This window comes from Trichoderma aggressivum (assembly GCF_033847375.1).
Source record: "Trichoderma aggressivum f. europaeum strain CBS 100526 chromosome Unknown scaffold_010, whole genome shotgun sequence".
Classification (NCBI taxonomy): domain Eukaryota; kingdom Fungi; phylum Ascomycota; class Sordariomycetes; order Hypocreales; family Hypocreaceae; genus Trichoderma; species Trichoderma aggressivum.
This window is the reverse complement of record NW_026946376.1, coordinates 511,498-525,934: the sequence shown is the minus strand read 5'-3', so window position 1 is coordinate 525,934 and position 14,437 is coordinate 511,498. Positions and strand designations below refer to the sequence as shown.

General features: G+C 46.5%; 5 protein-coding genes across 5 annotated transcripts; 2 read left to right on the top strand and 3 right to left on the bottom strand.

Moving 5' to 3' along the window:
• Positions 1 to 3,615: 3,615 nt before the first annotated feature.
• Positions 3,616 to 4,620, bottom strand: Triagg1_3545 (uncharacterized protein; the record flags this gene model as incomplete). Its single annotated transcript, XM_062897849.1, has 3 exons — positions 3,616 to 3,722; positions 3,786 to 4,292; positions 4,344 to 4,620. 3 exons carry the CDS (start codon positions 4,618 to 4,620, stop codon positions 3,616 to 3,618), a joined length of 891 nt encoding a protein of 296 aa, XP_062757534.1.
• A 2,002-nt stretch (positions 4,621 to 6,622) lies between these two features.
• Positions 6,623 to 8,262, top strand: Triagg1_3544 (transcriptional regulator family: Fungal Specific TF; the record flags this gene model as incomplete). Its single annotated transcript, XM_062897848.1, has 4 exons — positions 6,623 to 6,965; positions 7,037 to 7,138; positions 7,198 to 7,504; positions 7,572 to 8,262. The coding sequence occupies 4 exons, from the start codon at positions 6,623 to 6,625 to the stop codon at positions 8,260 to 8,262; spliced, it is 1,443 nt and encodes a 480-aa protein (XP_062757533.1).
• Positions 8,263 to 8,353: 91 nt separating this feature from the next.
• On the bottom strand, positions 8,354 to 9,491 carry Triagg1_3543 (uncharacterized protein; the record flags this gene model as incomplete). The annotated part of the gene is made up of 2 exons (XM_062897847.1): positions 8,354 to 9,286; positions 9,348 to 9,491. The coding sequence occupies 2 exons, from the start codon at positions 9,489 to 9,491 to the stop codon at positions 8,354 to 8,356; spliced, it is 1,077 nt and encodes a 358-aa protein (XP_062757532.1).
• Positions 9,492 to 10,382: 891 nt separating this feature from the next.
• Triagg1_3542 (uncharacterized protein) lies at positions 10,383 to 11,030 on the bottom strand (the record flags this gene model as incomplete). The annotated part of the gene is made up of 1 exon (XM_062897846.1): positions 10,383 to 11,030. The coding sequence occupies one exon, from the start codon at positions 11,028 to 11,030 to the stop codon at positions 10,383 to 10,385; it is 648 nt and encodes a 215-aa protein (XP_062757531.1).
• A 2,114-nt stretch (positions 11,031 to 13,144) lies between these two features.
• Triagg1_3541 (uncharacterized protein) lies at positions 13,145 to 14,260 on the top strand (the record flags this gene model as incomplete). Its single annotated transcript, XM_062897845.1, has 1 exon — positions 13,145 to 14,260. The coding sequence occupies one exon, from the start codon at positions 13,145 to 13,147 to the stop codon at positions 14,258 to 14,260; it is 1,116 nt and encodes a 371-aa protein (XP_062757530.1).
• Positions 14,261 to 14,437: the final 177 nt, after the last annotated feature.

The following is a 14,437-nucleotide window of genomic DNA, read 5'->3' as shown; positions in this document are numbered from 1 at the left end:
ATGCATTGGCCAGCGAAACGTGTCTGGCATTCTCATCACCGCCCATGGAGTAATGTGTTAACAGAGATCGTCAGTTAGCTTGTCATCGTGTTTACCAAGATACTAAGAAATATCATCAATTGCCCTGCCCAAACCCTTTGGACCGAGGAGCCGACAACCTGCAGGTGCCTCAATTACGCGGCTTCATGGTCAAGGTCAGTCTCCTCTTTTGCCGGGCTCATCCGCATTTTCGCGGGTCATTATACAAATCCAATCTTCTGCATGGGAAATGCCTGTTACTTATTACGATCACCGGGTAAGTTGCCTAGCAATACGAACCAGGTTTTGACTTTGTCCCAAATACTCCGTAGCCACATTTGAATGCCGTAGTCATAATCCTAGGCTGCTACTGTTATAAACCGCCAGATTTTGAGGTTGAACGGAAATATCGTTCTTCACTCGCAACAACTCAAAAACCACTTTCTCGTGAGTTTAGACGCCCTTTAGCTATGGCTCTTTCTTAGAAATTGGCCACATGAGGGAGATCAACGTTAATTAAGTGTCCATTTGCCAAGATTTCTTATATTAATATGTTAACTTTAAAATAACCCTATGTGCCGGTTAATCTGCATCCGACATTCTAGCCTCCTCTTCCCATCTCTCCACATTCTCTAATTGCAGGCTATCTCATGCAATTGTTACTAAATAGACCGAGAAACGGAGGGCTGAAAGGCGCTTCAACCCCACACTGGGGTCAGATGCTTATTATGAAAGAGGTTGCAAAGAGACACCATGATGCAACCTTTCGGCAGATTTTTCAACGTGGGAGAATTGGATCTTGGATATCTGATTGGTAGGTTAATTGTATTAACTTAGCCGGACGCACCCCAGATCTGCAAGGTCAGTCGCGACCACCCGAAGCCCGACTTAAGGTTTGAATGCCTGGATATTAGAGCGTGGATGTGAATCCTGCTTGATCCCCTGTAGATGACTCGGCATGAAGGTGATTATTAACTTGGACTGCAGATGCAATTGAACCGGCTTTCATGAAGTTTAGGCAATATTCTTACATCTTTCATTCACAGAACATGAAGAGCCGAGGCCCGCACAACTTCGCTGAGCGGTGACACGACATTTCCCAGAGGCAGCTTCAACTAAAGAACAAATCGTGGGTGTTTGTGAAAATAATTCTTCGAATTCGCCATGGTCTTAATGAACCAATAATAAAATAAGATCACATCAGATCTCCGCCGCTCAACTGATCCATGACGTTACAGAGCACCGTGAGTGTTTTTCAGTCCGTATTGGAGTACCTATTCCAGTCACCACCAAAGCCATCATTTACGTGACTTTCAGATTTGCCCCAAAACATTGCTCTTATATCACGAAAGATTGATGCCCGCCTTGGCTCGCTGGAGGATCGGACTGTATCAGCGTCTGAGTCTGCGTCTGAATCGGAATCGAGATGAATGCCTTGATTAGTATATTTTCATCTCCCTCAGGCTCGGGTTTGCCGGAACGGATAAACTTACTTGGGAAAGAAGTTTGAGAGCTTATGAAACCAGATTGAGAGAAAAGAGAGGGCTCTGGATCGTCCATGTCAGGTATACTTGCTTCATCCACTGGAATCTCAAGCGTCGACCCATGTATTGAAGGACCCTCCCAAATTTCTTCGTCATCGCTTTCGGAATCACCCTGGGGTAAAGGCGATCTTATTGGAGAACAGAGCTGCCTTGGGAAACCACTAATCGGCGGTGGAAGCGTTGACGCTGACGAGAATACATCATTGGCGCTGTAACGGTATGTATACGGCCGCAGGCATAGCGCAGTATTTGTTTCGATGAAAACATCAGCAACATTGAAGGCAATATAAACTGGTTTATATACGCCGTGTTGCTGCATCCGTTCAATAGCTCCATCTGGAAACTGAATGTTTCGGTCTGTTCGGCGTGTTTGGGATCCTGACTCGAGATTCTGTTGCAATAAAAAGAATGGTTCAAAATTGCCGTGGATAAACTTCTGCAAAATTTGTCCAAGGCTTTTGAGATCGTTGCTTCCATTACTGAAACGGCAACGAATATATTCTATCTATAGTTAGCGTGTTGATTTATCGCTTGTTGACAATGGCGAACTGGTGTACGGAACGTGAAAGAGCGATTGACGTGCGAGACATAGAAGGGGTATCCGTTGATGCGATTGTATCAAACAACTGCAGAGTTCTTCTTACCGCTACACTGGTAGCCTCCATGTTGTCTGAAGGCTTAATCTCGTATGTGTCAAAATAAAAACTCGTCGCCACTAGTTTATCTGCAACTTTGAGGATCTCGAGATTGCCTTCAAGGTCAACCTGAGCCCACTGTTCGACGTCCTCTAATGCGCCTATGTCATCCATCTTAGGTCTTTTATCAGGGAATTTGACCTTGATGCGAATATTTCGGCTTGTGATTGCCCTTTCCCTTGCAGCTTGCCTTGGACTTGATTTGGCGCAATACCGTCTCCAGATTTTTTCAGCATCCAACTGGCCGTCGATCAACGCAGCGGCAGTTCGCCACATATTGCTAAGGCCATGAACTGCAGGTTGATATGTCTCTGCGGGAAGCTCTGCAGCGAGACCAGTTCCCAAGGATAAAATGATGTCGGCAGGCCATTGGCTGACTTCGTCCCAAAGGAGTCGCCTTTCTTGATCAGCCACCCAAACTGGGCAATTGTGATGAACGGCACCGTCAATATATGTTTCCTTCGAACCAGCATGGAAAAAGGGGTTGAAGTACGGTGGTGCAGCAAAAGTAGCTCTGGCAGCTTCCCATATTTTGAGTTCCTTGTCAGGATCATGTGGTCTCACGAAGTCATACAATACTGTATCATCGAAAGAGGTTCAACTCAGGCGCGCTTGTTATAAACTTGCTCTCTCACCTTGGGATACAACAGCGAATATTGAGCTAGATTTTAATGAGCACTTCAGAGATAACACGAATATGAATCTCATCTTTAAGTGCACATGGTAGCCTAAAGAACTCACAATTACCTAGGTAGGTGGATGTCACTTGTTGAATGATCTTCGCTTCACACATTTCGTCATTTGACTGGAAATGGCTCGGGCCGATGAAGAGATTATAAGTGTAAATATTTTGTCTAGCCAATCAACAGGACCCATGGCGCAACGGTAGCGCGTCAGATTCCAGCTCGGAATCTCCTGAAGGTTATCCGTTCGAATCGGGTTGGGTTCAATACCCTTCAACTTCTTTTTTTTTGCTTCTGTTGTCATATGTCTGAAGTGTTTCAGTTCTTTACAGAACATTGAACAAGTGAGATTTTTTGTCCTAGCATAGTATCTTTCTCTCGTCTCTCTATGGTCAGATATTTGTCACTACCATCACCATTCTATTGGGGCTGGCGCTATTTACTCTCATTATACCGTCAGTCGGTCCAAGTAACGAATGAATGGGCGCCCAGAACGAAAACGTTGCAATCTAATGGGAACACTTAAATTATGAGTAGAAAACCCGTCATTTTCTGGCTTGTTTTAAACTATTCTACCAATTTGCTCCGTCATAATATGGCTTTTTGCCCGAGTCTTAGGCTTTGGAGTTTAGGATGAAAGTGTGAGTACGAAACTCGCCCCCAAGGCACAAAATCTCAGTCAAACATAACGCCGTTCCTCAGCGTCCCAATACCAGAAATGTTTACTTCCATTCGAGTTCCTGGTTGCAGCCACTTAGGCGGGTTGAAGCCTGCTCCCACTCCTAGTTGAGAACCGAAAGTTAGCTGACACTCGAAAGTTGTTGCCCTGATCACATAAGACTCACCACCAGGCGTTCCAGTCATGATAACGCTTCCGGCCTCAAGTGTTGTTCCTTGACTTAGATAGCTTACAAGCTCAGCGCAGTCAAATAAAAGGTCAGAGACTCCCTCATCTTGGCGGACTTCTCCGTCGACAATTGTCTTTAATTGAAGCTTTGATGGATCGCCGACCAGCTCGGAAGCCACCAAACAAGGACCTAACGGAGCATAGGTATCGAATCCTTTGCTGAATCCCCACTGAGGTACGGGCCCTGCTAGAGTTTTGTCTCGCTGCAGCTTGCGTGACGAAATATCGTTGCCGCAAGTATACGCTGCGATGTAAGAAAGTGCATCTTCTCGAGAGACGTTCTTGGCTGGCTTTCCAATTACAAAACAAAGCTCGCCTTCGTAATCTGCCTGCTCATCTTGCGCAATCTTTGGAATATGGACGAGCTCATCATGACCGATGACACAGGTTGATGGCTTGAAGAAAATGAAAGGATATGGTGGAACTGTTCTGTTGGCTTCTCTAACTGTAAAATAGTCAGCTTCTGGATATGGAAATACACAACATGTTCACTGACTGTGCTTGGCATAATTGAGCCCTACACATCTCAGTATAGGCACTTCATTTTGTGCAAGCGGTCCGAGTAGTTTCTTGACTGTGACAACTTCTTCAGTCACTTTTGTCTCGCCTGTGGTATCGTATATGTCTTGCCCGACAATAATCTTGGCCTTTAGTTTCGTTTCCTCTGTGGTAGAACCAATGTCAAAATTTGGTGATGGGAGGATGGGCTCTCCACGAAGTATCCGACCATCGGTGGCCACGAAGCGAATAAGACGCTGCCAAACAACTTTCATGTTCACGATTTCAGATGTAAGCATACAATATTGATCACCTCAAACTATACGATGACGGATACTAATATAAATCATTGTTCCTCTCATGAACCACCAACACTAACCATCCGGGGATCTAGGGACGATATCCGAATGGGTTCGATCAGTGTAAGCCACATTCCGGGGATGTTTCGGACGCATCTCCGGCGGGGCACAAGAGTCAGTTAAGATAGGCTCTCGGGTTTATTTGCCTTCACACGGCTTTAGAGTATGATGTGACGCTGCTGTTGAGATGTAATCTTGCATAAGGTGCTTAGTCCCGAGCACCAATCGTTTGGCTAGTCGAAGCCGTCATAAGATCTTTCTCTGGCAGCTTTAATCCACATCAAACACTTATAAGCTTCTCTCGAATCGCACAACTTCATAAATTATTTGTTTGAACCATCTTAGCTGTACTAATACTTGCAAATCTCTCCAAAGTAGCATTCTTTGCTAGTTTTATCCGACCTGTCACCATGACTGTCAAGCGGAAGTTGCCTTCTCCGTCAGCGACAGTTGAAGTTTCTGCGCTTCCCACTGGCAAACTCTACTTACCCGATCGGTGGCTATTCGAAGATGGCGACAATAATATACGGAAAGCAAGACAATTCTCTCCCGATTTTAGCTTCCTCATCAGCCATCCATCTGGCGAGCACATTCTCTTCGATCTTGGATTAAGAAAAGTGTGTATCAATTCGCCTTTTCATAAAACAGTGTTGCCGTACTGATAGCTCCATGTTAGGAACTGGAAAACAATCCGGATGTCATCCGGGCTGACTATCCTTGTATTGCACCAGTCGTACCGAAAGATGCCACCGACCTTTTGGATGAGGGCCCTGTAAAATCTTCAGAGATCTCAACTGTTGTGTTTTCACACCTTCACTTTGACCACACTGGAGATCCAGCCAAGTTTTCTCATGCGACTTTCGTAACCGGCCCAGGATCTTCTGCGGCAACCACTCCGGGATATCCCAGAGCAGCCAAATCGCCATTTTTATCTGTCGTCATTGAACACTCAAAGTATCGAGAGCTTTCATTTGAGACAGATCCGTGGGTTCCGATCGGGCCCTTTGAGCGCGCATACGATTATTTTTCCGATGGTTCGTTCTACCTTCTTGACACACCTGGCCATATGCCTGGCCATTTAGGTGCATTGGCACACACAGATACGGATGAATGGGTGTTTTTGGGAGGTGATTGTTGCCATCATCGCGCATTGCTAGTAGGAGCGCGACCCGTCAGTACCACCGTTGGTCCAAATGGGACACCAAGCTTTCATAAAGATCCCCTAACGGCTATCTCTACTATTGAGAAAGTAAATATATTGCAGAGCGGAGGGGATGTAATGGCAGCATTGGCTCATGATGCTATCTTGGAAGGACTGATGCCTCTATATCCGGAGAAGCTCAATGGATGGAAAGGAGCTCAGTGGAAACAGGATATAGATGACATAGTCGAGCAGATGTACCCTTATCAGTAGGCCGAGACTAAACCAGATCGTATTCCAACAAATCAGGTTGACACAATTTAGAAACAATCGGAGAGAAACAATCAGAGATTCCTTTCCGAATCCGCGTGTTTAATATAGGGTGATTTTCTTCATCGGAGAACATCCTAGACAAGATAGATGATGTAAGAGCATAACTAGGAAGAGTGTGGCGCTGTTATGGCCTCCGAACTTGGTTGGCGGGTGCTGCTGGTTTAATCGGCCTCTGTAGTGCCGAGCTGATAAAAGGCATGTCGTACATGTTTTTTTTTGTATTGGTGTGTATACCTAGTACTGATAGATGCGGAGTTCAAAAGCTACATGTATGGAGTATTTTAGTCAAAGTATTTATCTGTATCTATTTTCCTTGCGTACCTATTATGTTAAGCTCCTCCTATTCTTAGGCTGATGATTGCGGAGATTCGCCGACCCTAACTCCGGACTTCTGTAGGGGCGATTCCTGACCAGCCGGTGTAATTTACACTCTCGATCCCCAACATGAACAATCTGAAGCAAATGGCAGGAACCAAATTCTATTTCGTCGATGGCGCTCAAACCAACAGAGCTGCCAAGAAGCTGGCACGGAGCCATGTTATGAAGGGCAAGAATGCTGGCAAGAAATTCCACCGGCGATCAAGGCTGCAACTTGCACCGCCGAGGGTCAATGCAGGTGAACGAGCAGTCATCTTGCGGCGGGATCTAGACAAGTCACAAAAAGAGTTTCATTACAGCGATGAAGAATACGCCGAGCTTATGGCCATCATGGAATATCCTCGCAATGCGATACTGACGGGCCTGCCGGTGAACATTACGAATCATTCGATGGAAATAATGAACGAATGTGAGGCTCTCGCGCTCGTCGCGATCTCCTAAAACCCGATTTTTAGAACCACTACTGATAAATGATACCAGACTTCACCCGTATAATGAATAGATTGTACCGCCTTAACCCATGGCTTTCCATGGATGAGGTTAGGAGAATGTGGCTCCCTCTCATTTTCGCCAATCAACCGGGTATGTTCGAGCGTGCCTGCTGGAGCCATGCAATCACTCTAACCTCTCGAAATCTTCAGCTTACTATTGCAATATCGCCCTAATGCAAACCTGCAACGAGATTTACTCCGACAATGGAAACAGCTCACCCAAAGCATTATACCATTTGTCAGAGACGTTCAATTATGTTACGACACTACTTGCCGGCCCCGATGCCCTATCAGATGCCGCAATCATGATCGTGGTGACTCTTGTAAGCCAAGAGCTGATCAGAAAGGGATACGGGAACCTCAGAGTCCATCTTGACGGCCTGCAGAAGATGATTCAGCTTCGTGGTGGCCTGCCCAAACTTGAAGGAAGTATTGCACTGTTAATGAAACTCTGCAAGTAAGTAAAATCATAATAATGATACGACCCTTGGTGTAGCTTCTCTAGCTTACATATAGTTTCAAAGAGTGGACATTATGCTTGCAATTCAGCACGGTGGGCCGCCATTATTCTTCAGAGATCGCATGGTCAAAGTACGGGATGTCTTGGCACGCAAAAAGATAGATTTCGATGGTAATGCTGTCACATCGTGCCCGCAGCATCATTTGCTAGAATCATATCTTCACGACATATTGGTGGACATGATGGGGGCGACATCACTGTTCAACAGTGGTGTGAAACTCGACTTGGAAACTCTTCAAGAAATGGTATTATCGATTGGGTACCGTCTCACACAGTTTCGCCCTTCAGAAGAAGACCGAAGGTTATGGCAGTTACAAGCCTCCTACCACATCGGCCTGACAATATGGACAATGACGGTCTTTTTACATGGTGGACGCCGCCAAATTTTGGACTACGAGCGCTTAGATCGTCGACTGAAGGAAATTCTTGACAGTGATCTAGAAAATCGCAATCCTGAACTCGCTCTCTGGCTTTTAATTCTTGGTGGTGTTTGGGTGTCTGATGGTTATGATGAGCACTGGCTTCCACCAAAGATACGACCAATGGCAATGAGACTTAATATTCGCAGCTGGGATGAAGCGTACACCATCCTTGGCCATTTCCCTTGGATTCATGTCTTGCACGATGACCTGGGCCGTGCGTTATGGGATCGAGCGCACCGGGACGAGCTGATGCCCAGCTGGATAATGTTGTGAAACCTAGTATTTCATCTTCAACTGTACTAAGACACTCTTCTTCGACTCTATGGACACAAGGAGCCCAAAGGGCCAATAATCCTAGATACTTTCACCAAGAGAACTTTTCCTTCACCAGATCTTCCGATAGAGCCCAGAGCCTCTCAGCCTCGCTGCTAGATACAGCAAGGGGGTGCGCGGCACCATTAATTTGACAATCCGCTAGGAACGAGCCGTAATTCTCCTTGCCATCGACCGTCTCACCAGCTTTCAGTTTTGGATCTAGAGCAGCTACCAGCGAAGTTGAAGCTCCCGAGCCGAGGGTTTGATAGAGAAATATGCCTTTGTCTATCATGGCGTCCACGGCCGCCCGTTGTTCCTTAGTAAAGGCCCTGCCCAAGTCCGTTGGCATGATGCCAGGATGCACGGCCAAGGAGAGGATGCCGTACTTCTCGTACAGCCTCTTGGTTGCTCCGATGCTAAATAGGACATTGGCTACTTTACTGCGGTTGTAGCCGTCGATAGGGACGTATGCTTTATCTTCACAGTCCTTAAACCCCCATGCCTCTAGGATCGGATAGGGCGGCTGTTCCACTTCGGGCAGCTCTTTGTTTGGCTTGTCAAAATTGATGTCACTCCAACGCATAGTCGCAACGGTAGGCGACAAGGAAGAGACATTGACAATCCGTGTGGTTCCCTTGGGTTTGCCCTCGGCAGACTTGATCAGCTTTGGCATAATCAGGCATGTCAACAGCCAATGTCCGATATGATTAGTCGCAAAGTGCATCTCCAGTCCATCAACACTAAGTGTTCGCTCTGGGAGACCCATCACGCCAGCGCTATTCACTAAGATATCAATAGCAGGAACATCAGGCCAGGCCAAGACCTCCGCAGCAGCTGCACGAACGGACTTTTGGCTGGAAAGATCAACCTTTAGCGCACGACAGTTGGCATCGGGGAAGTCCTGCTTGATAGCATCGATGCACTCTTGGATTCTATCGACGTTGCGCCCGGCCAGGATTAGACAAGCTGGGGACTGAGACGCCTGTATAACTTGTCAATCAGCAAATACATCACGAAACTTGGCACATGATATAGTAACTTACAAAAGCGTGAGCAGTATAGAACCCAATTCCATTACGATTGGCGCCAGTAACTATGATGGTTTTATTGCGGATCTCATTTGGGAAAGCCTTGGCAACGTCGACACCCTCGGTCTCTTTGCTGAACTCTGGATGTGATGTAGCCATTTTGTAAGAAGAGATTGTGAAATTGCAGAGATTGGTTGGTAAGAAGAATGAATTGCACTTGAAGAGAGAGAAGACTGCGTCGAGTTGCTCGAAAGAAGAACACCAACATTTGAACATAACTCCATCATTTTATATTCTGTTGAGGCGGACTTAGCATGTCCTGATTACATCGTTGACCTTCAACGTCGGCCTTGACAGCGAATAAGAGATTCGATGCCTAATTTGGAAGACAAGGACATTATACACAAACTCCGCAAAGTGATACTTGTTGTATATTGTAGACTCCTCGATTCTCCGCGGTGCAGGCCGTGAGCCAATGAGAGACTTGTTGCCAAATCTAGTACAGCGGCATCGCCAGACCCAGGAACAGCCAATAAGAGATTGATTTCCTAATTCGGATTCGCGACACAGTCGTATTGCTAGGGCTGAGTCGAGTCATGCGCTGCAGTTCCGCTCCTCCTTCTAGTTGGCTATCGCGAGCCTCGGTCACAGGTCTGTAGACGTATGAGATTTTTAGAAAAGCTACCTACTCAGTAATCTATTGTCTCAACGATGCACAGCATGGACGTGTATTTGCCAAACTCCGCAGTATACGGCTATAGTATCGCAATAACCAATTAAATCGCCACTTCGGGAACTCTGCTCGGGACGAATAATTATTAATTGAGAATTGACTTACATAAATTGGCCAGCATACTTTCAGCATTGGAAAGAAGGAAAGCGCACATTTCACGATTAATTTGACAGTTGAGCGTAAGAACTCAGAAAACACATAAAGCTTTATTCAGACATGATCTATTTGAAACTAATGATGCTAGTGATGCTGGGTCCAAGATCTCGCAGATAAAAACTCCGGTGCTAGCCATCTTCTGCTCAAGATGAAATGTTTATTTACAGAGCATCAGCCCACTTGAGCGCGTCGGTGGGCTCGAGGCGCAGCATGTAGTCGGGGTCGATGTGAACGTTCCTGACAACTCCCTTTGTGTCAACCAGGAGAGTGGTGGGAACAGGGACGGCCCATGAGTCGTCGCCATTGCGGGTCTTCAGGTCAACGGAAAAGGCGTCAAAGACAGTCTTGAGGGACTTGGGCTGGTCCCAGACGATGCCGAGCTGGCGAGCGAACTTGTTGCCAACATCAGACAAGACCTCGAACTTGAGCTCGTTCTTCTCAGTGGTTGACAGAGAGGTGTTGGGAAGCTCAGGAGAGATGGCAACGACGGTGACGCCCTTGGCCTTGAAGGCATCCAGGTGTGATTGCAGAGAGCGCAGAGCCAGGTTGCAGAAGGGGCACCATTCACCACGGTAAAAGGTAATCAGGATGGGGCCCTTGGCGAGGAGGCTCTCGCTGGTGACCTCCTGGCCGAGAGCATTGGGAAGCTTGAAGCTGGGGAGAGTTGATCCGGCCTGGACGGCGGCACTCTTGTCAAAGCTAGCCTTGATCCCGGCAATGGATTCCTTAATGGTGTCGTAGACAGGAGCAGGGGCGTTTTGGCTGACGCCTTCGTGAAGGGCAGACAACTGAGAAGCAAGGGTAGCCATTTTTGGATGTTTAAAGTAAGAGATGAAGGATAAAAGTGAAGAAATTGTTGTGATTGTTGAAAGTGTTGAGAGTGTGTGTGATGATATCGAAACAAAACTTCAACTTCCACGATACTATTTGCATCTCTTTATACATCTTTTGCCATTGATCGATTGAAATCAAATGGTATCCTATTCGAATTTGTCAGGACGCGCTTCGTAATACACATTGGTGAATATCGTGCTGTTTCTGTTTCGGGTCATTGGTGTGGATCGGGGAGCAATGCTACAATCCCATTACATGAGCATTTGGCTTAGAGCTCACTTACACACATCCATAGCGCCCATCTTATCTGTTCAGGCAAACGGCGTCATTCGACTATTGTCTGCAGCCCAGTTTTCCATAGGCCAAAGTCGTTTTGCTAAAGAATCTAGCGTGAGGAAAGTTTTTGCGAAATGGATTCTATTGGTGGAAGACGAGAAACCTTGCCACTTTCAGCCGTCGCAAAAACTTGCGCCGTCTAGGGGGTTTTAGTGAGTTACAATGTCTGATTGGCTAGAAAACTACGGTGGAAAATGGCAAGAAAATGCGACGAACAGGATAGAAACTCATGGTTGTAGACACCTATAACTACGAACGGACAAGATTGAATCACTAGAGAAGGGTTACACGATACGTACGGATTGAACGGGCAGGCAGTAAACGGAACTTACAAGATTTGTAACTCGATATCCCCCATATCCCACTCGGCAGCGAATCTGCATTTCAAATCAGTTGATGTTGCAAATTCCACTCGAAATAAATCTCTTGCTCCCGATGAAGTGTCGTGCTGTCCCATCAAGTCCTCTGTGGAATCATAAACCGAAAAGGGGCTAGGCCTAGGGAGCGAGATAAAATAGGTATGTGGAGTGCTTATACGACGCTTCCGTAATGGCCTCTAGCACTATAGCAGCAGTAGTAGGATCCTTGGGATTACAGCCAGGTGGAACCCCCCCGGTCTTCTTGTGCCCTGCGGTGACCCATCGGGAGTTGAAAGAATCCTCTCGTACAACCATGAAAGAACGATCCATACATTGAATTCAACAGAAGCATCTCTTTATCGAGATCGAGGTTTGAACTATTGTACATTGTCAACTAATTCAGCAAACTGTTGCTTTTACTTCGAGTTGTAGGCGGCAACTTCGCCACTCGGATAACAGCATCTGCTCTCTAGCTGAAAAATTATTGATGTATCTATCTCTAGCAGTATCCAAGAAGACAAACCCAACACTTCTATGGATGCAAATATCAATAACATCGATGAAACGTCATACAAGACAACCGCCTAACGATGGGTTACACGAGAACCGAGCGAACGACCAGTATGCAGAGCATAATATCATGGGTGTCATCTTCATGATAATAGCCAATACAAGTTCTTGAAGCTTTTCTTTACGTTTCATACAGAGGCTTTGTCAATTATCCAGTGATGAGGGAGGAGATGTTATCATGGGTTGTTCCTCTAGGGTAGAAAAATGCCTTTGGAATGCAAGTAAATATAGTTCTGGAGGAGCATCAGATCCCTGGTGGCAGAATATTTGAACAGAACCAATTGTCAACCCAAGCACCTGGTACAGTAGATCGGAGACCATAGCAGCATGCCTTTGCTGTTGTCTCTTCGGTGTTGCTGCAATAAGTGTGTAATGTTTATACCTTCTTTCCTCTCCGGGACAACCGGTCAAAAGACCTCATACACGTCATCATCTCCGCCCTTTGTTAACCCATTCAACAATTCAGATTATTACATCACTAAGCACAATCAGTGGCCATCTCTTGGGAGCGGAAGGATTTGCTCAGCTGTATTACCTGCATGAGTTAATTCCATTGTACTACCAAAATAGCACCGAGTATCTCAGCCGTGTCTCCTCATTTTAGCGTCAGCTCCGACCTTCCGAGCACCTTGGCAGCATTATGGTTCGATCCAACAGATAAACGACATTTGCCACTCCAACGCCCGGAATGCGTCTGTGATCAAGCATATATGTAAGGTATTGGAAACTGTTCTGTTTACAACAAGATTTTAGACATTTCTACCGGTATTTCGAACTTCTTCCTCATGTGGAAATGCCTCGCCTTAAGATAAACGAAACACGAAATGAATAGCGACTCGTTCCACTACTTTTCGAAATTCCCTCCCGAAATACGACGGCATATCTGGCACTACTGCCTGCCGTATCGCGTAGCCGAAGAAGATTTCCCCTATTTCCTCCTCGATGGCAGCGAGTCTCGTCAAGCTTGCTGGGCCAAAAGCTCAACGTATCAAAACGCCCAGAAGCCTGCCATCGCGGTCGTGAACAGAGAGTCTCGCCAAGTCGCCCTGCAACATGGAAAAATTTGGGAACCACCGGATTGTCACAGCTTGGAGTCGATATGGGTACAACCGAATAGGGATACGCTGCTTCTCAACTACACGAGGGTATGTGATCTAGTCATGTACGGAAGCGTCGATGCCACCTCGAGTGTAGTAGTCATGTTCCTATGGCGGGCAGAGGAACACAAGATGCAGCCTTGCATTGTCGCAGAGGTCCTTCACCCTTTCAATTTGAAAGCGCTGCTAGATGGCGATGCTGCGTCCGAGAACCCTCGCGTTCTGTACAGAAACGTAGACAATCTCGACTCAGGCGATATTGCGGGCTATGCAGAATGCATCCAACAGCAAAAGATAGTTTTGGGCATAGCAATGGCCGCGATATCACTACATATCTCTGCGGAAGCTGCTCTCGATTCTGGCCTCTTCGGGCTACTGGGCGATGCGCCTATCCAGCTGGTTGATTTCGATGACGAAGCTCGTTTGAGGCAATTCTACACTCTATTTAGAGAGAATGCTCTAGAGGAGGAGCCGGCCGTGCAAACACTGTTCGAGTCATTCTTGAGCTCTCGATTCCGTATAGCAGTAGAGACATGGGCCAGGCAGGCTGACTGGATCATCATGGCTAATCTGTGGCACTACGGACGATATTCTGAGCGATACCGCGATATTCTGGGGCAAGATCCGTCCTCGGCATGGACACCTCGGCTGGAAGACTGTTTTTATTTCTCAATGTGCGAGTATTTGCCCAACGACGATCACCCGTGGGTAAAGCAAGCCAGAGAGAAGGCACCCAAGCTGCGACCACAAATCATGGTGCGATATTGTACTCACAAATGCTATACAATGGGACAACTGCCCGATCATCACGCCACAAACCTGTGGTGGAATCCGGGCTTTTGAAGGTAATTCCAAACCAGGTACAGTGCATTCATTTCCTTGTCCCCTATTTTGGTATACAATTGACTAAAGTGGTCTACGGTGCTTTTCGCACCATAAAGCGAAGTTGGATAGGTGGTTTAGCCTCAAGCTCTGCAATGATGGAAACGATTATCTAGTGTGCAACAATCTCATATTTGA